This window comes from Macrotis lagotis, chromosome 5 (genome assembly GCF_037893015.1).
Source record: "Macrotis lagotis isolate mMagLag1 chromosome 5, bilby.v1.9.chrom.fasta, whole genome shotgun sequence".
Classification (NCBI taxonomy): Eukaryota; Metazoa; Chordata; class Mammalia; order Peramelemorphia; family Peramelidae; genus Macrotis; species Macrotis lagotis.
Genome location: NC_133662.1, coordinates 180,896,831 through 180,923,822, shown reverse-complemented (window position 1 = coordinate 180,923,822; position 26,992 = coordinate 180,896,831). Strand labels below are relative to the sequence as shown.

Genomic DNA, 26,992 nt, shown 5'->3' with positions numbered 1-26,992 from the left:
TGGATATCTTGATGAATAAAATGTAGCTACCAAAGTAAATTTGCAATTGCAGATTTTAATAGTCTAAAAGAACAGCTTGGGGGCACCAAGAAGTTAAGAGACTACTCCTTGGTCATGAAGCCAGTATGGATCAGAGGTAGAACTTAGACTGAAGTCTAAGGTCAGTTCTTGAACATGAAAATATACACAAATAAAAAGATAAATGATTTGCTTAGTTATATAAAGAAGAAGTATGCTAAGGTATACTACAAAATATCATAGCTCAACTTAGATAAGGTACATCTCATATCTCACATTAGAAAAGTTATGGCAGGTGAGATTTCAAATAATAAAAAAAGTCATCTCCTGGGATTATTGATACATTTACCCACACTTAGACTAACATTAAGAAACTATAAACTTAATACCTCCAAGGATCAAATATTAAATCTTCCATTTGATATTTACTACCTAACTTCCCTTTTCAAAAGTCTTCTGAAAAGTCTTCAGTCACCTTACTCCTCTCCTCCTCTCAATTCTACTGACTGTCCTTGATTGTGCTCAACAGCTAGACTTTTCTTCTTTCTCATCTGTTTCCTGGCTTCCCTAGCTTCCTTCAAAAAAAACCACCTTCTTCAAGAAGCCCACGCCCAAGCCTTCCTGCTAGTACTTTTCCAATTTTTCTAGTATTTATTTGCATCTATCTTGTCTCTCCTATTATACTGTGAGCTTCATGAGGTTGGTTTGATTCAGACTTTTTTATTTTGCATTTTTTGTGGTATCCCCAACACTTAGCAAGATAATTTTCACAGAGCAGGTGCAGAATAAACAAACAACTTTAGTGACTGCATATAAGATTACATTATTAAGAGCCAGAGAAGGCCCTTGGAAGTTAAGTAGTTGGTCCAATTTTCTCAGAAGAGATTGGAAAAATGAAGGCCCCTAATTCTTAATCTAGAATTCTGGAGAAATCTTTGTTAAAAAAGAAATTACTTGGGGCAGCTAGGTGGCGCAGTGGATAGAGCACAGGTCCTGGAGTCAGGAGTACCTGAGTTCAAATCTCAGACAGTAATTACCTAGCTGTGTGGCCTTGGGCAAGCCACTTAACCCTATTACTTTGCAAAAAATAAATGAATGAATGAATTACTGCTATTCCTCCTTTGCCCATTGAGGGCCCCATGATAAGGCAGTAGTTATTCCTATTATCTCTCCTCTCTCTCCCTCCCTCCCCTCAAATTCTAATGTCCTTTATAACTTAGGCTATAAAATTCTGAGCTAAAAAGAGTTTGAATTAACCTAACCAGTTGATGAAGAGGATGAAGAAAACAAGCTCCAGCCAGAGATGTTTGCCTGAGAACAAAGAGAGATTAAGCAAGAGCAGAGGTTCAAACCCAGTCATCTTTCTGTCATCCCATGCCTCTCTTCTTATTCATATACTCTTCCCTGCACCTCTACCATATAAGGAATCTCCACAAAAGATTCTTAAACTTTTTTTTAAACTTTAAGAGAACTTTGAAGTCAGGACCTGAGTTGAAACCTCACTCTACTAGTTTATACCTAATAAATTTATGAAAAATTACCTCTGATCCTTAATTTCTTCATCTGTTTAAAAAAAGCGGGAGTGGGGGAAGGGGCATAGACTAGAACTAGACCTCTTTAAAATACAAAAAAAATTTCTTGAAATGCCAAATGACTTATATCAGTTTACCACTTAGTATCTGCTGATAAAGAAAACACAGAAAATAAGGGATAAACATTTCCTAAGTACCTCTTCCTACCAATTACTACCTACATTCCTACTATTACTACCAATAATGATGATGATGATGATGACGACGACTAATACTTGTATAGTACCAATTACAGGCCAGGCACTGTGCTCATAGTTTTACCACTATTATCTCATTTGACCCTTACAACAATCCTTGGGATCTTAGAGATAAGGAAACTGAGACAAATACATATGGTCAGTGATTTGTCCAAAGACTTTTTTCAAAATTTCTATTATTCTATTTAAAATTTTATTATTATGAATCATAATAGCAGCTATGGTCTTGAAAATATATATACAAGTATATTAACTAAGCATATAGAAGATAATATTAATTACACAGATTTTAAATGAGTGTACATTTCACCTTGTTTCAATCTCACAATTCTATAGAGGAATTAAAGGTATAAATTATGTGTCACTTTACAAATCGGAACAGAACCAGCATAACCAATTAGAAAAATGGCAAAGGCTCTGTCCCAGGCAAACAAGGCTTATCACCTAGTCTTCAAGAGTGAGTGTCAGAAGCTATAATGAAATAAAGAAATATAAAAGGTAGAATTTATGGTTTCCTCTAATTTTACTCAGCACAAGGCAACAAGTTGCCTAGAATAATATGAAGATGAAAAGCGTTCAGGGGATAGTAAAATTTATTTTAAAAAAAAAAGAAAAGAAACTGAAAATAAAAGTCTTTAAGAAAGTACGTGATCAGTGGTTTTCAAAACAGCAAAAAAAAAAAAAAAATTAGCTTAAAATGAATAGCAACACCTTATAAAAGGTTTCTACTGAACCCTCCTGAGAAGTTTGGGGCTCTTCTTGAGGAAATGTTATAACTAATGCTTTTTTTTTTTCTTCTTTATATCAATTCCATTTCTAGAGGACTCCTTCTGCCTGGTCCAATGTCCTAAAAAATACAGTGTTCTTAAGCTGAAAACTGGGAAGAAAGGGCTAACTTTTGCCTTTATTTTAATTAAAAAATACTTTCTACCTAAAAACAAAATGATAGCATAATAAAGAATTCCTATCTGAAGCACTTTCTTCTTTGAGAGAAAATGGGGTTCAAATGGAAAAATAAAGAACAATTTTGTTTCATTCAGTTGTAGCTAGGGGATACAGTCACCATAAGCCCATAAGAGACCATAATCTCTTAAGACTACAAGTTGTAATGAAGATGCTGCAATGGGTTAAAAAAATTCCTCCACAATAATTCCCTCTATCAAGGAAATCACATCATCGGTTCATAACCCATATCTTCTATAAACTTGTACATGTTGTCTCCTCTAATAAAAGCTCCCTAAAGGTGGAAATGTTTTCATTTTTCTTTATATTTCTACAACATAAGGCAGCAGTCCCCTGCACAAAGGCTTTGCTGTTTTATGAATCCCAAACAGATCTTCCATAATGATGTCAAGCTGTCTCATTAGACCATGAAAATGGTTCCCGAATTCCACTGGTTATTTTTCCTCCTTTCCTTCCCTCTTCTTCAGGTATTTCCCCGCTCGCTACTATGCTTTTCTCCTAACTACACCAAAAGCAGCAGACCCTAGAAATGGAAAGTGAGCTGTGGGCACATGTCCTAACATCTTCAATGCCCCTAGACACAGCTCTGCATGGGCAGGATTTCACTACCAGATATTTCCTACATCAATAAAAACACAGGTCCAGACTAAAGCCTACACCATGAGTTCTTAGGTTACAAATCATCCAGCAGTGGTGCAGTGGAATGAATCTAGAGGCTGAAGACAGAGATGGAGACTGAATTTGTGATTATACTATTACAGTGAACTCCCAGATGGGCAAAATTCCCACTACCAATGCAAGCTGGCACCTTCTCTACAGCTTATGATATGGGGCAGGCCCAACTCAAAAAAAAAAAAAATTCTGATTAACTGCAATTCAGGATAATTTTTTTTCTGGTTTCTTAGGTGTTTCATTTTATAGGTTTAAAAATAGTTTTCCATAGGGGTTCATGACATTAAAAAACAAAATTTCAAAAAAATTATAATAAAGGTTTAAGAACCTCTGCTCTAAAAAAAATAGCCTAAAAAAGTAAAATTTAGGGAATACCTATCAATTGGTATATGTGGTATATAATTATAATGGAATACTACTGTGACATAATAAAAAGCAAGATGGTTTCAGAAAAACAGGAAAATTTAGGTGAACTGATGCAAAACAAAGAGAATACTGTATAAAGTAATAGCAACATTATAATGAATAAATGTGAAAGATAATAATCCAAGATAATTCCAAAGAAACTAATGAAAAATGATACATACCGCTAAAGAATTTGGTGAAATCTAAGTACAGATTATTATGGGGATTTTTACTTTAATTTTTCATGAATTTTTTTATTCTTTTCTGCAACATTGCTAATACAGAAATGTGCTTTACAAGACTTCATATGTATAATCAGTTAGGGAAGATGGGCAAGAGGGAGAGAATCTGAAACTCAAAATTTTTAAAAGTGATTATTATAAAAACTTTTTGGCATGGAATTGGAAAAATAGTGAAAAAAAGTTTTAAAAAATTATTATCTAACGTGTTAAAGGGTTAAATGACTTGCCCAGGGTCACACAGTAATTTATGTGAAAGAGTTGGGGCTTAAACTCAGGTATTCCTGACTACAAAGCTAGCTCTCTACCCATAGTGCTACTCAGAGGACCTGGATTCAAATTCTACTTATTGTTCCTCACAAGACACAATTCATTTTCTGATTTCATATATTTGTACCATCTGCCTAAAATGCTACAAATATATGAAATTACTTCCAATTCCTAGTCTGTTTCCTTTGAATACTCAGCTCCCTTCTTGGTTCCCTACCTCCTCCATGCCAATTCTTTCTCCCTAAAACTGCCTTCCATTTACAAGCTATGTATTTTATACATAAATATTTATTTACCTGTTATCTCCCCCTCAATTAGAATGTGAACCCCTTGGGGAATTCAAAACTGGTTTTGCTTTTCTTCTTATCCCTAGGATTTAATACAGTTTCTGATATTTAGAAAACATCACAAATTATTTGGTATTTATTTAAACTATTATTGGAAACTAGTTTATTAATTTCAGCTAGCATATTGACGAAGCACTTATAGTTAAATCTTCATATAAAGGAACTAAATGAATTTCAAATCTTTTTCTGGTATGGCATTGCTACATCCTGTTACAGATTTCCATTTTATGATCACTACCCAGAACAAAACTGACTTTCCTTTCAAACATCCCTATTTTTAACCAACCATTCTTTAGTCACCCAGCTTTAAAACCTGGAATTTTGAATTTTTTTTGGGGGGGGGGGGAGGTACAGCAGACAAGGGGTTAAAGTGAGGAACTAGTCACCAAATAAATCCTGTTGATCATTCCTTCACATATTTGTTTCTTCTTTCCCATTTCATCCCAGATCAGGTTCTTACAAAAACAATGAGACTTAAACTATTATAATAGTTTACTTCAAGTAATACTTACTTCAAGTCATCTGGCAAATTCATCTGATCATATGAATGATGAATTTACATGAATTTTCAATTTAGGCTAGCCAGAAGATGTAGTTTGACTACGCTACACTCATAGCCACATCCTAACATTATATTCTTCCTCAAAGTTTCCATACACTTCCCAATCCAATTTAACAATCATCTATGTAGTATCTCCCAAGAGTTAAGCAATGTAGCTAAATGGCAGACTGGATATGTGTGAAAGAGCTGGGTGGATAGACTGTGAGACTTGAATCAAGAACTGAGTTCTGGGTGGTTAGGTGGAGCAGTAGATAGAGCACTGGCCCTGGAGTCAGGAGTACTGAGCTCAAATCCAGACTCAGACACTTAATAATTACCTAGCTGTGTGGCCTTGGGCAAGCCACTAAACCCCACTGCCTTGCCCCCCCAAAAAAAACTTAAAAAAAAAACCTAAAAAAAAGAATTGAGTTCAAATTGGGCCTCAGATGCTAGTTGTGGGCAAGTCCCTTGTCTTGAGTTTCCTCAAATGTAAAGCTGAGCATGATGACTGAACTGTACCTATCCCCACCCACCACCACTATTGTCGTGAAGATTACCTGAAATAATATTTGTAAAATGCTACTTTTATTAACACAGGGCCTAGCACATATTAAGTGCTTAATAAGTGCTTATTCCTTCCCTCTCTCCCCATAGAATAAAAGATGAAATGAACAACAAACCAGTTTCTGCCTTCAAGGAGCTAATTCTTTACATCTAGCTTCCTTTTCCACCACTCACCACTTCATTTCTTTCCCCTTTTCCACACAAATACAAAGCTTTCCAAATCAAACCCTTCAAGATCCATTTCAACCTCTTCATAAAAAATTCTTTAATAGTCACAACCATTGATCTCTCAGCTAATATCCTTTTAGATTTTATATTCCCTACTTAATTGATTTTTATCATTCATTGCCTTGTACTATTAGTTTTCAAATATTTTACCTCAACTAAATCATGAGGTTCTTAGAAAGAGATTCTGTTTTGTATCTGCCATAGTCCCTAGAGTAGGGCTTTATCATTAATATGGTTAAATATTATGCATGTCACCTTTTAATCAATTTACTTTTCCACTGCAATGCATCAAGGCAAGTTGATTTATCAAGTGAACTTTAGTGAAAACAATGGTATGAAATGGCACAGTATGGTATTTTCAAGCTCCAGCTCCAATGATTTGGCAGGCAGCTCAAAGAGTAACTTCTGAAGTTATCTAGTATTAATGAAATCACATAAAAATCAGCATATTTTTAAACATACAACATTTTAAAGGTTGCTAGAGAGAAAAATATCTTTAAAACTCTCAAAAATAGCACAGATATTGGGGGGGAGGGGGGAGGGGGGAGAGAAGCTATAACAGTCCCAAGCTTTTGCATTCAAAACTAAGAAAAAATGCTGGCTTAATTTCTTTCTTTATCATTGGCTTAATTTCTTTCTTTATCATTTAAGTATGGGTCTTTCCCAGTTTGGGGGGGAAATAATAATGCAATTTCATTATGAGCACTTAATGACAACATCTTAATTTTTTTATCTTTAGAATTTGTAGTCTTGATCAAGCAAGAAGCATTTTCTTAAGTAACTACTAAATGCTACTATGCTAAACAAGTCAAAATCAAGTAATTCTCTGCCTTTAAGGGGATTATATTTTGTTAGATAAGACAAACACATACTGGAATGTTATAAGAGAATTTGTTCAGGAGAGGCTCTAAGGGTTGGGGAGAGAAGCAAGATAGTAAAGACTTCAAAGTAGGCAATGGTATGTGAGCAGAGCTATGAAGGAAAACTAGTACTCTAAGAGGTGAAAATGAGAAAGGAGTGCATTCCAAAAATAAGAAGACAGGGCAGGGGCAGGAAATGGATTGTCATGTGCAAGAAATAGCAAAAAGGTCAGGCTGGATAGAATGTAGAATGTTCAGAAGTCTAATATGTATGACAAGGCTAGAAAGGTGGGCTGGACTGTGTTGGACTTTAAATATTAAACAGAGTGGTGGAATTGTGAACTTTTCTGGAGAACAATTTAGAATTATGCTCAAAGGGCAAAAAACTGTGTATACCCTTTGATCCAGAAATACCACTATTGGGGCTATATCCCAAAGAGAACACACACACACACACACACACACACACACACACACACACACGATTTAAAAAACCCCACAGGCACAAAAATAATTCACAGCAGCTCTTTTCATGGTGGCAAAGAATTGGAAATTAAGGGAATACCTAGCAATTAGGGAACAGCTGAACAAACTGTGGTATGTGAATTTGATGCAACACTAGTGTTCTCTAAGAAATCATGAGGGATAGGACTCCAGAAAAGCCTGGAAAGACAGACACGAACTGATGTTGAGTAGATGAGCAGAACCAGAAGAACATTATATCACACACACACACACACACACACACACACAAAACATAAGATGATGATCAACTATGATAAACTTGTTCATTTCAGCAGCACAATAATTAAAGACAATTCTAAAAGACTTGTGATGGAAAATACCATCCAGAGAAGGAACTGTGGAGACCAAAGCATACCTTTTACAATTTTTAAAAGTTGTCTTTTATATCATGTCTTTTTTCTCTCATTTTTCTTTTATCCATTTGGATTTGAATCTTCTTTCACAACATGATTAATATGGATCTATGTTTAGTATAATTACACATGTAGAGCCTTTATTAATTTCTGGAAGGGAGAAGAACGGGAGGAAGAAAAATTCTAATCTTGTAAAAAAAAAAAGATGGTGAAAACTATCATTGCACGCCATTAGAAAAACAGATGAAGAAAAATATTAAATAATGTTAAACCAAGGAGTATGTATTTGGTACTAAAAATTAAAGAGAAAAGGGGGCAGCTAGGTGGCACAGTGGATAGAGGAAAGGCCCCAGAATCAGGGGTACCTGAGTTCAAATCCGGCCTCAGGCACTTAGAATAATTACCTAGCTGTGTGACCGTGGGCAAGCCACTTAACCCCAATGCCTTGCAAAAACCTAAATAAATAAAGAGAAAAGACATGGTAGGATTTCAATTTTGGGAAGATCACCTTGCCATAAATTTGGAGGAAGGACCAAAGATGGCATCAATGTACTGTAGGGATAAGGACTCTCGCCCACTGACTAAGGCAGCTTTACTACCGGCAGAGTTTGGTATTATTCTACCCACTCTACCTCAAGGGTACATGAAAATGTTCTAAGAGAAAAAGAGGAAATGGTCATCAGGTTACAGGATCGCTATCTCTAGGTCACTCATTCTTCAAATTAGACTATTATCTCCTCTTTCCACCTTCCTTGATAATTATTTCTATATATTTGGAATAATTCAGGTGATGGCCTGAAATGAGGACAGTGGCTGGTTTAGTAATGAGAAGGGGGCGAATCCAAAAGATGTTATAGACATGGAAACAAGAAGATTTAGCATCTGTTTAGCAATATAGAGTGAGAGAGAAGAATCAATGAGTGTCTAGAAGTATTATACTGCCTTTAACAGAAATAATGATGATATAAAGATGGATGGGTTTAGGGGAAAAAAATCAATTCCATTTCAGGAATAAGTCTGATGCTTGAGCAATGTCCAATTTGAAATGCTTAAAGAGGCACCTGATGATACAGAAATGAAGTTCAAAACAGACTAGGGCTGCTTATGTAGATCCAGGAGTCATATGAATATAAATAACTATGGAACCCAAGGGAAGATGAGGTCGCACAATGAGTGTAAAGAGGTTAAGAGGGGCACTCACAGTGACAGTAGATATAGTGCAATAATATCCAGATAAATGAGACTTGAAAAGGAAATATTAGACAAATAGAGGAAAACTAAAAGAGAGCAATATTAGGAAATTCTAGAGCGGGTGGTCAACACTGTAAATTAGTATTAATGCCAAGAATGATTAAGACTTATTTTTTCCTAAATTAAGATCCTCTTTCATTTGTAGCTAATTATGGTTTCTCTGGCCAGAGAATGGTTATCAGTTTTATTTTACAACTTCTCTCTGCAGAATTAATTATTTGATGTGGTAACAGGATATCATAATTTGGGTATTTCCTGGATAATTTGATAATAATTTGATAATAAAACCACCAAAAATAAAAGCTTTAGATGAAATTTAGCTTAAAAAAATGATAAAGACTGAAAAAAGGTCATTAGGTTCATTACCATTCTTCCTCCCCACCCCCACCCGAACAACTTAGAACCCTAAAGGAGAATTTGCCTCATTTCAAGTTAGCAACATTTTCAAATTTCACTTTAAAAAGAGACTATAGATTTAAATGTAATATAGTAAAAACATATTTAATAAAAAGTTTTTATCACCACAAAAATAACAGTGAAACAAGTTCAACAAACTCCTCATGTAGTAAAAAACTTCAACAAATACATCATGTTGGACAAAAAGCATTCAACTTTTGAGCTAGAAGACCTGGGTTTGAATACTGAATACTGGATGACTAGTTACATAGCTACTGAAAAGTCCCTTAACCTTTCTGTGTCTGAGTTTTCATATATATATATGTGTGTGTGTGTGTGTGTGTGTATACACACACACACACACACACACACATATATATATATATATGGAAGATATTAACATTAATTCATAATTTTTACCTTTAAAGAGTTGTTGTGAACTTTAAACCAATCTACCAGTAATAGTAATATAATAAAACTGAAATCCCATCATATTAACTCTCTACAAAACTTTCAAATCAAATACATTTCAATCTGCTTTAGAAGTAGGACAAATCCAAAGAACGCTGAATGAAGTTTCATCTCATTCCCCAAAAACTGACAAAAAAATGACAAAAGATGTAAAAACAGGTACCTAACATTGTTCTGGAACTGTGATTTGTTTTCACCACAATAGGAAGCTATTCTACTTTTTAAAAGTGATTAAGATGTCCATACATCTTAATTCATATCCCACAGTCAGATCTATTTCCCCAAAGAGAACCAAGACTTAGTATACTGCCCTATTTGTGTTGAAGTTCTTTGTACTTAGCCTCTTTCACATTATGCTAATACATATATAAATGTAAATATATATGTATATACATATATATATACACACACACTTACACAATATGAATTTTTGTTTCCCTCACTTGAGTCTAAGCTCCTTGTTGTCATATTTATATCCCCGTTGCCTAGCATAGTACCTGTCACAGACACTTAAAACATGCTTCTTTAAGTGATTGATTACTATGCTATAATAAATTATGACTTTGAAGAATAAAGTCATCAAGAGTTGCAGAAAACAATACATCATGACAATAAAGGAAGAAGGAAAAAAGAAAATTCAAAGGATCAGGCTTTTTAATGACCCAGACTGAAGGACCTTGGAAAAAGAATTGAGAAAACGCACTTCCCTCTCCACTCTTTGAGCCATGTACACATTTGGATGCAGATAATCCCCTTCCTCCTTTCCCCTCCCCGACCTGCAATGTTTTTGCCAAATTGATTCTTTTTTTGTATTTGAAAAAGTGATATAAAACAAAAGATATTATCAATATAAATAGAATACAGAAAGTATAATACAGCCTGATGACTAAAAGTATTCAAATGTCATACTAAGGAACTAGGCTCTCATTCTTATTAAGTTTATCTAATCTGAATCATTATAGGGGATCAGGATAAGGAGAAAAATTCTTGCACAGGTATGGGCCCTTGAGATCCCTTACAATTTTGAGATTCTGTGATAACTTAATTTTAGAATCAAGGTAGCCTAAAAATTTAGCACTCTAAGAAGCCATCGAGATCACATGTGATCATTATAAGAATATCAGATTTGGAGTCAATATGATCTGGTTTCAAGTTCTCCACTTGGCAATATACTAATTATATGAGCAAATTTGCCACTTCCTCTCTCTAGGCCTCAGTTTCCTCATCTGTAAAAATGGGGGAATAGGGACTTCACAAACATACAAACATATATATTATACATACATCCCCTTCATTTACATAGCTATGTCAGGGAAAATTAATTTTCTCAAAGTAATAGCTTGATATCTGAAACTAGAATCCAAGTCACCTGACTCCTAGGTTAAAAATGTAGGTTCCTTTCCACTGGACCATAAATGCATTTAAAACTACTAAAGTTAGTAAGAGAGACTATCATTGTATTGTCCTGAGCATCATATAAATTAATGAACAGATAAAGCCATTTATGGAGATGATTTATCCCTCAATTTTCAAAGGATGAAAAAATGCTGCCTTTTTATTCTGAAAAGTAGGGAGTACAATTCATTTTACTCATGAAAAAAATTCCCTTTCATGAATTAACAACCCCATCTACTGGAACTTTAGGTATTTGCTATTTAGAGAATATTAAACTCAAGATATATATATATATCAGATAAAAGATTTTGGCATAAATAAACTGTATTACTAATTTCCCATCTGAAGAATTCTCCAAACTCATTATACTAGAAACTATAGAAAACCATACCTCTTATATGCAATAGGTACTTCTTCACTAGCTGCTCAACTGTCTTATCTTACCCCACTTTACAAATCCTTTATCTCCATACTAAAAGATTTCTCATTCATTCAAGATTCAACTCACTTACATATCCAAACAGATGCCAAATCTAGTCATTTCTAGCTCTCTAGCATCTTCTCTATGTATCCTTTCTATTTACATCATCTAATTCAAGATCTCATCTTCTTTCTTCTAGACCAGGCACCCCAAAATATAGTCCACAGTGCAGATTTTATGCGGCCCCTGTGGGTTTATTTAATACTTTAGTAAATGAAGCTGAACTACAGCAAAGCTTTCACTAAAATGGCAAGTCAAAAAATATTGTTTATTATTTCAATAAAAACTTTTAAAAAGTGAGGTTCCATAGCTCCGTTCTAGACTATTAACAATTGTTAACTTCCTAGTTCATTCTGCCACCTCAAATCTCGCTCCTCTCCAATCTACCCTCCACACAGCTACAAAAGTGATTTTTTTCCTAAAGCAAACCTGACAATGCCACTTCTCAAACTAATGGTTCTCTAACAACATTTAAAGATTTTCATAATTTAGTTTTGATCTACCTCTCCAATTTTATACATTATTCTCCTTCACTCATGCTACAGCCTAACCAAGCTATCCTTTTTAAAATGTTCTTCATATACACATTATCATCACATATTGACTGTTCCTTATAAGCTGAAATGTACTTCCTCTTCGCTTCTGCCTCTCTTAAAATGCACATTCCTTCAATTTCTGCTCAAGCACCACCTTCTACAAAAAGCCTTTCCTCGACCCTCCAGATGCTAGTGCCTTCTACAAAGTTAAACATATATGCTGTTATCCCTAACAATACTACTTAGCATACTGTAGGCACTTTTAAACAATGCTTAATAGGATTAGGATGAGGTAGAAGTTCCAGGAGCTACATTTTATCAGTGCAACAATCAGGCACAATTTTGGGGTATCTGCGATGGAGAATAACCATCTGTATGCAGGAAACAGAATTGTGGAGTTTGAACAAAGACCAAAGACTAATACCCTTTAATTTTAAAAAATACTGTTATCTTATTATGTAATTTTGCTATCTCTTATACTTTATTTTTCTTCCTTAAGGCTATGATTTCCCTCTCATCACATTCAACTTAGATCAATGCATGTCATGGAAACTGTGTTCTGTGGGGGGTGGGGGAGAGGAGCAAGATAAGGGGAAAAATTGTAAAATTCAAAATAAATAAAATCTTTCTTTTATTAAAAAAAAAGAATTAAGTTGCTCCAAGAGCTAAAGCCCTAAAATTTCCCAGAGGAATACAGGAAGGAAGCAAAGTCAAAGTCATTGCAATATGATCTGAAACCCATAGAAAGAATTTTCATGGCTAGTTTAAGAAAGTGCTTCCCTTTCCCAGAGGTTCAAATAAAAAAGGTAGAATTGAGATTGAAAACTGCCTAAAAAGGCAAAAGAGAATAAAGGGCAAATGCAAGAAGTTCAAAATACAGAAAAGGAGATAGCCTCTTAGTCAAAGGGCAAAAATGAGGGCACAAGTCACAACAGAATACAAGTAGAATGCAGCTTCTAGGGTTGAGCTGGAAATCCATAGTAGAGGGAGAAGTCTGAATAGCTTGTTCTCACCTCTAAAACGAATAGAGCAGAGATGGGTGCCCTATGAGTTAGCTAAGTTATGCAATCAAGTGGCTACATTTTCATAAGGATAATAATTCTGCTCAATAAATAAAAACTTCTTTCATTGTCCTTTTGAATCTTTTAACATGAGGACAAGAACAGGAAAAATAAGTCACAAGAGGAACTTAGAAAGACCAGGTGTCGGGGAGTGTTATTCACATCCTTCCTTGCAAAAGAGATTTCATTTCTTGTACTTTTTAACTTCCACATAATTCTGTTATTTAGTTAATGGTTTTCCTAGAATTACTAGCTTAAAAATCCATACAAAAACTTTTAAAGGGAAAGTAAGGAAGTCATGTGCATTTATATGATACAACAGAGGAAAAGACTGATATCTTTAATACCATTTTCCTGGGGATCTACAAAGAAACGAAGTTGATTTAAGTGCTTGACAGCAAACCAAGAGATCAAGTTCATGGGCCAAGAAGAGAGAAGAAAACAGAAAAGAGGGAAAAGTGGTCTATAACCAATCTAATTCAAGATCTCATCTTCTCTCTTCTAGACCAGGACTGCCCAAAATGCAGCCCACAGTGAGGATTTTATTCGGCCCCTGTAGGTTTACTTAATGCTTTACTAAACGAAGTCAAACTACAGCAAAGTTCTTACTAAAATGACAAGGGTAAATCACTAAACAAAAGCAGAACACAGTACAATGACTATGTTCAAAAGTATCAAACCAAAGAGTGCTATGAGTTAAGTGGGTGCCTGCCTCTGCTGACCTAACTTGCAATCAATCTATATGTTCAAAGAGTGATTCACAAGTTTTTGTGGGGGGGGGGGGGGGGGACACAAAGATTACCTGATGACATCTTTTTGTACTGGTCTCTAGGCTGATCTCAAAATAATAATCTGTTAAGTCACTCCTGAAATCTTTCCGGTTTGAAAGGCAAATAAAAGTTTCCTTTGCAGCAATAAAAAAAAAATTAAAATGATGTAAAATCACCATGATCAAGTGCCCTCTTGCTTATGAAATAGGGCTACCTATAACCATGAGGTCACTAGAAACCCTAAGTTACTATTAGACTATGTGCTTCATGAGAGCAGGGATTGGTATGGGTTTCTGGGAATTCCCTTGTCTGTTTTCTATTCCTCAGAACTTAGTACAGTGCCAGCCTAAGGCAGGCACTAAATGCTTGCTGACTGGCTGATTGCTAGGATTCAATCTACAGCACAAAGTAGGTCTGACTTTCCTAGTAGTAACAAATAAAATGTTTAATTTTAGATGGTTGACAAAAAATAGATTAGCAAATATATCCTTGAATCCTTTTTGAATAAACCATTGAGGAGTGCCATTAATGTTACTGATAAAATATAATTATCAATGAAGCTTGAAAAAAGGAGCAAAGGGGGCAGCTAGGTGGCACAGGGAAGAGCACTAGCCCCTAGAGTCAGGAGAACCTGAGTTCAAATTCAAACTTGGATACTTAATACCAGCTTAGCTGTGTGACCTTGGGCAAGTCACCTAACCCCATTGCTTTGCAAAATTCAAAAGAAAAAAGGAGCAAAGGCAGAAGATGTAAGACAAGATCCCTTAACTTTCCCCCTCAACTCCCTCCCCCAACTTCTCTGCAGAGGCAAGAAACTAGGATATGAAACACTACAAGACTATTTAGCTGTACATATTAGTTTCACCGTTTTTCTTTCCTTTTTAATTTTGTTAGAATGGATGGCTTTCAGGGAGGGAGAAAGAAAGGTGATGCAAAAGATATTCTAAAAATTTGCCAGAAACTTTTGCAGTGTCTTATTATTCAGATAAACCCTGTGGCTATAGCTGTCATCCAAAAAAAAAAAAAAAAAAAAAAACGAATGTAAATTTTCAAAATTCAGGGATTTCAAATATTACAAGTACATAGTGCCAACTCACCCAAGCAATGATGCAGGCATGACAAAATTCCTATTAAACATTATATGTTATTACCTGCTACTTCATGCTAATAAATAAAAATTCTAATATGGTTAAAATATATATGTTACTGTTCTTTTCAGGCAAGCAAAAAAAAAACCCCCTCTAATTCCTCATTTAATTACTGAGCCAATACCTACACATCAGCTGTCATCCCTAAAGGTTTTGGCTTTAGAACTGGGATCTAGTGGCTATCTACTGCAACACCTATTTCTATCCAATTCATCATCATCAGTCTTCTTGCTGACACTTTTCAGGGCTGCCTAGCTGACAAATTGCTGTTATTCATCCTATGTTAATCTGAGGCTGATACAAGTATACCTTCTGGACTTCAGACACAGTAATATTAAAACTCTCCATAACCAAGTAGTCTAAATGGACATTAAATTGTCCATCTGTATCTGAGTTTCTAAATGATAATCATGATGAAAAAATCGTCCCTAGATAAATACAGGCTAAGTTTAACATACTATGTTATCTGAGATATATAACATCTAAGACTACCCTTCGGTTTCCCCCACATTAAAATGAATAACTAGAAATGTGATTCATCAAACACTCAGAAGCCTAAATGAATATTTTTTCTTAGAATATTCTATATTTAAAATTATCAAGTCATTTCTCCTTCATAAAGTAACTTTAATCTTTCCCCTCAGCTGACTCAAAAAACTGTTTTTCCACTGCCACCAAATGTTGTCAGTGGTTCATATTACAGTAACATTTCTATTTACCTTTTATAAAACAGATTAAAGTTCCTATAACTCTTCAAATAGCAGTTTATACTATAATGTTATCTATTTGGTTTCTAGTCTTAAACAGTTTATATATATATATATACATATATATATATATGTTTCTAAAATATTACAAGCTTCAAAATTAAATTTCCATTTATGCAGATGTCAGCTAGTCAATGGTTGGTCAGAAAGCCAGATCTGACTGCAATTAAAGCAGTATAAACTGCCCCACACTACTGCTATTGCAACTCTATGCTCTTAAACCATCCAGTGCTCTATGTATCCATCCAGCACCCTATATTGAAAAGCAGCACTAGCCTCTGTTTTCGCCATTAACAGCAAGCACTTGGTACATACTCTGGCAGAAATCTGTCCTGGGTGTTTCACTATCAGCCCCTCTTTGCATACCCCAAAATTTGCAACTCTACATCAGACTGTAATGTAGCATTAAGAGCAATGAACTTACTTGGGTTTGAATCCTTTCTCCACTACTAATTCAACCTTGGGCACATCTTTCTGACTTCATTTTATTTACAAAATAAAGGAGTTGAACTACATGACCTTGTACATGTCTCATTCTTTAAATCCTATGAACCCAATAAGTTATTTTTAACCCTGACTTTGGATGCTATGATATGGAACCATTTTAACAAGTAAAACTATTTTTAGAGAGCATAGAAGAGCCTTGGCCTATGAGTCAAAAATATGCTTGGATCTGAGTGACAGCTCTGCCCCTAAGTTGGATAAATGAACCACTAAATCTCAGTTTCCTCATTAGGAAAACAGAGATAGTAGCATAAAAACACATCTTTCTTCAGAGACTTCCTATAAGGAAAATATTTTCAAGTCTATAAAATATTATATAAGTTTATCATCATTAACTATTAGTATTTATATAGTGCTTAAAGGTTTACAAAACCCTTGATGGCAAAAATATCAACAAGAATTTAATAAACACCTGCTATGTACCCAACAATTTGCTGAGCAAATTTACAATGTTATTTAATCATCACCAAAACCCTTGTGAGGTACCTGCTGTTAATCTCCCTCTTTTTCAGATGTGAAAAATGAGGCAGAAGTTAGTGACCTGCCCTGAGACATATAGTTAGGAAGTCTCTGATGCCACATTTGAACTCAGATGTCTATCCTAGGTGCCACCTGGCTGTCCAAATATTATTCCCATTTGGTGGATAAAGGAAACAAAGGCTCACAGAGCACAACTATTCCTGGAATACTTTAATTAAACATCTTTAAATATTGTCCAAGACAAAGCAAGGCAAGTACCAAACTATAATTCCAATCTACAGCAAATGGTCACGTTAAAACATTCTAGAGTATTGACTAACATCAAATTTCTCAAAATATACAAACAATATACAAACAAATAATGCCAAGAATTATACTGTGAATTAACATAAAAAACACTTTTGAATAGAAACAAATTTTCTTTCTACCTATGTGAAGCAAAAAGTTCTACAGCTATCCCAGCTGGGGATTTTTATGAAATAGATGTTACTAGAAATACATGCATGAATTAGTATCGCGAATGGGATGTTAAAAAAATTCTTCACTGAAGTCCTTTGTAAAGCAAATAACCCTAATTTATATTTCCTAGAAATATACTTTTAGTTACACTAAGACCTTAAAGACCTTCAAAAAACCAGAATCCTCAATTTTTTTCTCACACCAAAGAAGTATTTTTATAGATTTTTTTTTATTCAAAGACTATTAAAAGACTTTTAGGTAAAAACTTTTCAACAAGTACACTGAACTTTAAGATAGTGTACATTTCAATTATATAGTGCAATCTATTCATTCTTTTTTTTTTTTAGGTTTCTGCAAGGCAGATGGGGTTAAGTGGCTTGCCCAAGGCCACACAGCTAGGTAATTATTAAGTGTGTGAGACCGGATTTGCACCCAGGTACTCCTGACTCCAGGGCCGGTGCTTTATCCACTGAGCCGCCTAGCCGCCCCCAATCTATTCATTCTTATGAGATTTACTAAAGCCAAGTTCACACTTTGTTTAATTTTGAATCAATTCTTTTAGATAAATAAGTTTTTTTTAAAAAGGCTGCATTTTGGAGTTTAGATTTATTATTAAATAATTCAGGTTTCTTAAAAAAGTGCGTAATTAACAAGCTACTACTTTCAAAAAATCAGGAGAAGACTAAACTGGTGAATTAAAGGTAAGAATATGTGTACAGCAAAAAGATCATGGAGTCAGAGCAAAGGCATCACAGATATGAGACAACCCCATCATTTAAGATGAGAATATGAAGTAACACAAAGTACTAAGTAAATTCTACTATAATGAGTCCTTCTAAAGTATCATGTCTTAGGGGCAGCTAGGCGGCGTAGTGGATAAAGCACCGGCCCTGGAGTCAGGAGTACCTGGGTGCAAATCCGGTCTCACACACTTAATTACCTAGCTGTGTGGCCTTGGGCAAGCCACTTAACCCCACTTGCCTTGCAAAAAACCCTAAAAAATAAATAAACAAATAAATAAAGTATCATGGCTTTCCATTATGTTATCCTACTTTTTCTCATTCTCACAAATGCTACTTAGTCTAACTCAATAACAATCATCATTTTTTATGTTTTATGGTTTTCCTATCAGGCCATATGGGGTAGAATGGAAAAGGCTAGTGAAAAGGATGCCTTGCACAGCAAGTCCCTCATTATAATATAATTGTGCAAGTCAGGGGGTCCTCTTTGAAATCAAAGGATGACTATTATTATTATTATTATTATTATTATTATTATTGTTATTATTTATTGTTATTATTCAAGTCATTTCTGAAAATATTTTCACTGGAGGAATAAGTGACTTTATGAAGTATGCACTCACATTTTATAAGTAAATAAACTGAACCTCAAGTTAAAGTGATTTGCCCAAGATCAATCCACTATTATTAAACTTGGGTCCGAGAGTAAAACTAAGATCTTCTAACTCCTAGTTTCATGTTATTTCCAATTTACAACTCTGCCTCCAGTCCTACTCATTCTATCAAATTTCTCTCAAAACACACTAAGGAAATATTGAGAAAAATTTTCAAGTCTAATAAAAACTTTAACAAAAAAAAATCCAATTCAAAAAATGAAATTTATGAAACAAGTTTTTTGTATTTTTATATTTCCAACAATAGTAAATTCTACTACTATGTTCAAATATTTTACTCATCATCCACTAGACAGAGACTCCTAAAGGTTGGAATATCTTTAAAAAAAAGGCTAACAACTCATAGACACAGCAGGCTAAATCATAAAAGTTTTCCTTCCTCACAATCATCCAGTAAAATAGTACCATCTCTCCATTTTACTAATGAGGAAAGAAGCTTGAAATATAAATGAGACTAATTGAATTAAAACTCAGATCCTCAGACTCCAAATTAATACCCTAGATGTCCATCCTATAAGCATTTCAAATTGAATTGGGGGGGGGGGGGACAACAAACTCTTATCTTCCTACCTAAATCCACCAATCATTTATATTTTCTATCTCCTTTAAAAGGTGGAACAGTGGACACCGCATCAGCCTGGAGTCAAAGATTTATCTTCCCAAGTTAGAATCTGGCCTCCTACATACTATGTAACCTTGTGCAAATCATGTATACCTGTTTTGCCTCAGTTTCTTCTTCTATAAAACAGACAGAAATGGCGAACGTGACTGAACAAATGAAAATCTCTAAGATCAACAATATCCTTTCAGTTAGCACATCATGTTAAATCATCCTTGATCTTTCCCTTTTCCTCCCTCTCACAATATATAGCCCACCAGTTGCCAAAATCTTGTTAACTTGTACCTCTAAAAGATCTCTCACATATCCCTTTTTCTATAGACACTCACTGTTAACATCCTAGTTCAGATTCTCTTTGCCTCTCCCATAAACTATTAAAGCATCTTAAATAGTCCTCATGTCCTCCAGTTAACAAATAATTTTCTGAAAGTCAGAATATTTCACTCCCCTGATCAGTGCAGTTTCCGCTGTCTCTGGAAGGGGGGGAAAATGTGTAGACACATATATATATGTGAATGTTCCTCAGGCTATCATTTTCAAGCCCTCCACAATCTGGTTCCCCACCTACCTATTCCAGACTTATTTCATATTATTCCTTCACACACCCTAGATGTTCAAGAGAAACTAAATCTATTGGCTGTTCCCTGAATTTGGCATTCCAGTTTCATGTCATCACACACGCTATCAAGCCTGGAATAAACTTTTTTATCACAGTCACCTTTCCATGTTCATGGCAATGTACCACTTCCTTTTCCTTATATCCTACCTCTCTCCTTTACAATACAATTCACAATGATTTCTCTATGTACTTGCCACATCCCTGAACTCCCCTACAGAAGCAACTTCTAGGCACTCTGAAGTCAAGAACTATTTCATTTTTATCTTAGTATCCCAAAAAACATTTTTGTAGGTAAAGAATGTCTACGAAATTGAACATCTAACAACTACACATTTTAAATGCACCTCAACTACTCATACTCGGCCTTGTAATGAAGGACCTTGTAATGAAGCCCATTTATAGATCATCAAAGATTTTTACAAATCAGTAAGTCAAAAATGCCAAGGAAAGTCAAGATGTCTTGTTGTCAATTCTGGGAGTTCACAATTCCTTGTTTGAGATAGATTGGTTTACCATCAAATATAAAACTAGCACTAACTTAATTTATCTAATTATTAGTACTGTACTCTTTAAAATTCAGAAAATAAATTCTTTGACGACAGAAACTATTATGCTTCTTAGCACTATATCAAAAATGCAATAAACACTCAAAATTCAAAATGATTAAAGTGAAATGGTTTCTAAATTGTTAAAAAAAAAATATAAAGTAAGCACATTTCCATGGAACAAAGTTAGAATCATTGTTTAAAATAAGATGAATTACTCTCAGCTCCCCCATCAATTGCCACCATTTTTCACTGCTAGCAACAATTTATATAGCTTGAAGTTTCAAGAAGTCAGAAATATTTAATGACATCTGATAAATTAACATTTTAAAGGGAAAATCCTATAGAAATATAGAAATCCAAACAAAACTAAATAGTTTTAAATTTTGTAGTCATTTATTTTGACCAATTTATTGAGCAACCAAATGAAAGCCACTCTTCAGCTGCTATGAAGAATTTTCTACTCGATTCATAAGCATTTGATTGAGGCCAAAATACTGATTTTTGTCTTCTGCTTATAAAGATTTTTTTAAAAAGCTTAAGTTAAAAAAAAAGTCAACTTTGAACATTAGATAAACTAATAGTTGCAACCAACTATTGTTTGTCTATTGATGTAGACAGATTTATACTGAAAACTAATTAGTTTCTACTAATCATAAGTTACTTATGGAGATGAAAGCCATAAGCTGTTTCACAGGTCATATAAATAAATACTCCCTAAAGCCAAAATTTTTTAAAATTTGCAAATCCATGCATACATACTCAAATTACATCCTTATGTCCATAATATGTCTTCCATGAGGGAAGCCATGGTTATCATTATGTAAATTTTTAAATGTGAGAATCCCCCTTATCCTTCAAAATGCAAATTTTCTAAAACATTTCCCGTGACATTCATTAGCAGAAAGTTACATAATTGACTGGTTTAAAATATTTGTCATGCATTAATAAAACCAAATACAATTTATCTACATCCCCTGTTTCCCACCAATTGGGTAAAACACTTGCATTTTAGGTGCACCTTAAATGGTCAGTTTTTCTAAAGTAAATGCTTTATAGAATGAAATAGATTTAAGCCATAATTTATATCAGCTTTTATTTAACATTGTCCCTTCTAAATTCACTGATCAAATCATCAAGACACTAAACACTCTATTGGGGGTAGATCTCTTTTAAAAATGCAGAGTTATAAGGCAAGAAGCTATGGTGACCTCAATAAGAAACTTCTGAATTGTGTTTAATTAGATTGGGAAGAAAGGGGCATTTCTAACAGCTACCTTCCCCACCTCTTGGCAAAAATGTAACATTTATTTTTGTAGCAAATTTCTACTGTACATAGTCAAGCCCATCAACCAAAAGGCAAGCACCAAGATGCATTTCTAAGTAAAATGAGAGACCACTTTTATGTCAGCATTCTTCATATATCATATCGTAAAAAACCAAAATTCTCACCTATAAGTGACTCTATTTCTCTGGCATTATCTCAATTATATTGAGTAAATAATGTGATCAATTTTTATTAAGTCCTTCAATGTAAGGAACATTTAAGTTCATCAATAGAAAGACAGAAGCCTAATTCGGATTCACTAGTTCGTTATGGATATCCTCCAGGTACAAGTTTTTGCTTTCTGTAAGAGCTATAACTTTAATTTCAAATATATTGAATTAACATAACCTGCAAGATCAAAGAAATTCTGTCAAAGCATTTCCCTTTCCATTATCACTTTCTATACAGCTGCTGACACCTCCTGGGTAACAAGGAAAATATCATTTTTTACAACTTAATCAGTTAGTATTCTTCCTCTCACTATAACTGTAAAACGTTTTTTGCATAAAAACAAAATCTTAGTTCCCAAGTAGATTTATTTGACTGAAGCTATATCTTTATCACAAATTATTCTTCTCAAGAACAAAAGCAGATTTCTCATCTTTTGATTTTCAGTTTTCTTGAGTGCTTATGTACGTAAGTATCTGTATGTATAGAAATTCCTTACACACTAACAAACAAAACTTAATAAGAAGTAGATGGTGGAGGATAGCAATGACTCTTACAAGAATTTCAAGAAAATGAAATGTTGCTGACGATCATTTATAATATTAAAAAGTTTCTGATTAAACAATAAATGTAACCTTGACAAGATCCATTAGGCACTTAAGACAGTCTGATGAATTACATGACAGTGCAATTCAACTATTTAAAAAGCAGGCACTATAAATGACACAAACACTAAAATAGAAATTAAATTGAACGTTTGAGAACACTGGAATATAAATTGTTTTGTTTCTTTATCAATGGGGGAAATTCAATTAAAGGAAGTATACTGTTTAAATATCAGAAGGATTCGCAGTTGTAAAAACATTAATAAATAAAAAGTAAACAATATTCAAAAATAGTCAGGTATAGGATGGATTTTCTGAGTCTTTACAACCACCAATACCTAGCATATCAACTCATACAAAATAGGCACTTTAATAAAGAATTTGATTTTTCTAAGTCTAAGTACTCAAACTGCACACAACATTCTAAACTGCATCAACTCTTTCAAATAATCAAAATTTAGGTGATTAGGAGGCTATACAGCGGTTCCTATTATATGTCAATGGCTTTTCTATGATTATCAGCAGTTTTTAACTCTCCAAAATAGCAGGATGGAAAGAAAACCTGTTGTCAATTAATGGTTTTTCCTTTGCCCTCCATAGGAAGTCTGTAGCTGTGTCTCATCTCCAAGTTTTATTTTGCAAATCTGATGTTGCTCTCCAACTTAGTTCCTTACTAATATAAAACTTTATAAAACTATCATTTGCCTTAATTTTTTTCAAAATCTTTCACACACACACACACACACACACACACACACACACACACGGCTAAGTGTTTAATATTTTATCACAATTAGTATTCCTACTGAACTGATAAGACTTTCCACTTGAACCAATGCCAGTAAGACACATATATTACTTTACTGCTTTTATATCTGTTCCAAATCTACTTAGAACTAAGTAGATTTTTCAGTGTTTACCAATTTGAAAATCCTTCCCCCTTGAAACCATAAATTGCAGCTCTAAAATCATTCTGACCTCTAAGTTTTGACAGTGCTATTTATGAATAAATTGTAAGGAATCCAAATCCTGCACAGTATTTTACAGACAATACAAAAAAATAAACTATTCCAAAAGTAAACTGGTTAAATGTTTTTCTTAAGGGTGTCAAGATTTTTATAATTATTAACTGAGTGACTGTTACTAAATATTCACTCTCAAAACAGTCCATCAATCTTAAAAATATTAATAATTAGGAATTTTAAGTTTAAAAATTAAAACGCTTAAGCTCTATTGCAAAGATTTCTCTATACAAGTCAAGAAAACAGTACAAAATACTCCTGAAACTATGATCATTTAGCAAATTCACAATCATCCTTCACTAATCTTTCAAAAACAAAAAAGCATTTTATCTGCATAAAAAAAAGCTCATTTTGGTACAATGGTAGGAATAAATCCTAACCAGAGAGATTTGACAAAAATAATTTGTTTGGAACAATTAAAAAAAGCAGTAAAAAAAAAAAAGAACTGCCTAAAGTCATAATTAAGTATTTTGGTGGGGGAAAAAAAACATTTTATTTACTTCAGAATTAGTTAAAATTGATGAACATAGAATCAGCGTATCAACTGGCCCTCAGAAAAAAAAATCAATTTAGTTTCACATTAAGTTTAACATTTCTAACAATTGCAGGAAAGTGTTTATTCTACACTAAGGAAAAGCCCCTTTTCCGGCAAATTTGGGCTGGTCAGATAAAAACAATTTAATTTCCTAGTCATGATGCTGACCATTTTAAACATCCTTGTTACCAAGTCAATGAAATCTTTACACTGGGGATCTGAAGAAATTATATTAGAACAGAATTTAACCTGAGTGTTATCGTTTTAGTAAACATTAGAAGGAAAGAAAACATGGACTTTAAAAAAAAAATAAATCCGAGGTTTTCACTAAGAGTTTAAACCCATGGTTGCTTCCATTTTCAACTCAGAAAAAATTGAGGGAGGAGTCAAGAGGGGAGAGAATAACTCTGGGTTCATTAATATTCAGTGGCCAAACTTTCCTTTCAGATTTACATGGGAAAAAAAGTTAACAAGCAATAGCTAATTTTAAAGTATGAGTTTGTGATTCAGCCACAATTAAGTGCTTAATTACATTGGAGGAAGGCTTTTGAAAACTCATCTGAAAACGTAAACGCTAATAGATTTTGTTTTTCAAGTTAGGCACAATAAAAAATGTTTTCAGAAGTATTCAAGTATGGGAATTCCTCATCATCTTATTAATTTACGTTTGTGGTTGAGTTTGAATTTTTAACGGGAAAGGTGATTCAACCACTAGCTAGGAATTAAAGTTACTGGCACAATTTTGTCTTGGATCATTCTTATCTTCCTTTTTTTAATCTCTTCAAATGCCACGTAGTACTTGATTCCTCCTAAAATGTAACTCGTGTAAAATGTGCCACTTCCAGAAAATTCATTTCTGAATTTAAATAATCTTTAAATTTACTTAGGTGAAAATCCCAAGAGGCTATTTTTATACTCAGTGTTTACTGAATTTACATAAAATCTTTCCCAACCATCTACATGAAACGTTTGCATGTCTGGGCACGATGGATCGATTTTCAAAATTTCAAGAAACCTATTTAGAACAAAGATTATTGGAAATCTTTTATCATTTCTGCAGCTAAAATTCCTCATGAAAAAAACAACTAGCGCCCCTTAGTGCTCGCATTTGGAAAGACTCAACTTCAAGAGTTGAGAAACTTTTTTTTTGGACATTCCAGAAAGTTTTCTGCCTCCACAATTCTTCCCCTCAACTGCCAACACAAATAGGAAAAAGCAGAAATACTTAAAGGAACAGCTGAACTTTTCCCGCACCTCTACCCATCTCACAGGTTAAATGATCCCAAAAACCAATCTGAATGTGATTTTAAGAAAAAATTTTAAACAAAAAAAGCCATCTGAGTTATAAAAATGGATGTGTCCCTAAAAGTCTTGCTAAGAGCCCGAGATTTCCAGAACCACGAAGGCCCTCCAGCTTCCCGGCTCGTTTTTACGGCCAGGGCCGTTTCCGGTCTTTTGTTCTCGGGTGACACTTGAGACCGAAGGGCCCCGGCCCCGGCCCCGGCCCCGGCCCCGGCCCCCCGGCCCCCACCGCTCGGCCGAGCCCCACAGGAATTCCTTCTACCTGCCCAGCGGCTGCGGGAAGTCCGCCAGCCCGGGGCCCGCCTGCCCAGCCCGGGGCCCGCCTGCCCAGCCCGGGGGCCCCCGCGGGTCTTTAAACGATGCCGTTTCCCAAAAGCATCCCCTTCCCCGAGTCCGTGCCCCCCCGGGGGGTAAACCAGAGCCCACGACTCTCCGGGCGCGGGGCCCCCCCTCCCCAAAAAGTGAAGTGACACGCGGAGGGTTTTCGTTTCCGGAAATCGGCCGGGCCGGGGGTGCCGGGGGGCCGGGGTGCCGGGGGGCCGGGCCCGGGGGCCCCGCGGCCTGGGCGGCTGGTAAGCCAAGCGCCCCGGGGCTCGCCCGCGCCCCGGCCGGCTCGCCGCCCCGTCCGCTCCGGGGCCCGGGGCCCCCTTCCCCCCGGCCCGCCCGCCGCCCTCCCCCGGGGCGGCCCGCCAAGTCGCGCCCGGCGGCCCGGGAGCCCTACCTTCGTCCAGCAGCCGCTCCAGGTGGTTGAAGATCCCGCAGAAGTTGGGCAGGCTGCTCATGAGCTTCTTGTCGTTCATCAGCTGCATCAGGTAATCGGGGGTCGGCTTGGGCTTCTCCTTCGTTTCCATTTCCCCGACCATATTCCAAGCCCCGCAGCTCACGCCGCCCGCCGCCGCGGAGCCGCCGGGGGGCGCGGGGGGCGGGGGGCCGAGCCCCGAGGCGCCGGGGGCCGCGCCGGGGGGGGGCGGCAATCTTCGCCGGGGGGGCAGGGGGGGGAAGCCTCCCGGCCCCGCCGCGCAGCGACCCGCAGCGCCCGCTCGGCCCCCCGCCCCCCGCGGGCCCTTCCCGCTCCCGCGGCCGCCGCTCCCGCAGCGCGGGTCCCGGAGCCGCCGCCGCCGCCGCCGCGTCCTCGCCCTCCGCCTCCTCCTCCTCCCGGGGCCGCCTCTGCCGCCCGCCCGGCGCGGCCCGGCCCCTGGCGAGTGGCGGCGGGGCGGGCAGGGAGGAGGGCTGGTCCGCGGGGGCCCCCGCGCTGGGCTCCGGCCGGGAGGAGGAGGAGCCGGGGCCGCCGCCGCCGCCGCCGCCGCCGCCGGGGCCGCTCGTGGGGCTGCTCGGGGCCGCCG

The 26,992-nt window shown here is 36.1% G+C and overlaps 1 protein-coding gene across 6 annotated transcripts in view; it reads right to left on the bottom strand.

The window, feature by feature from the left end:
* The window catches only part of QKI (QKI, KH domain containing RNA binding), a 180,468-nt gene extending 153,889 nt beyond the window's left edge, over positions 1 to 26,579 (bottom strand). For all 6 annotated transcript variants that reach the window (XM_074188000.1, XM_074188001.1, XM_074188002.1 and 3 more), the window contains exon 1: positions 26,371 to 26,579. In XM_074188000.1, coding sequence (XP_074044101.1) covers positions 26,371 to 26,512 — 142 coding nt within the window. In that variant the 5' untranslated portion in view covers positions 26,513 to 26,579. The remainder of the gene's footprint in view (positions 1 to 26,370) is intronic.
* Between the last annotated feature and the right edge of the window lie 413 nt (positions 26,580 to 26,992).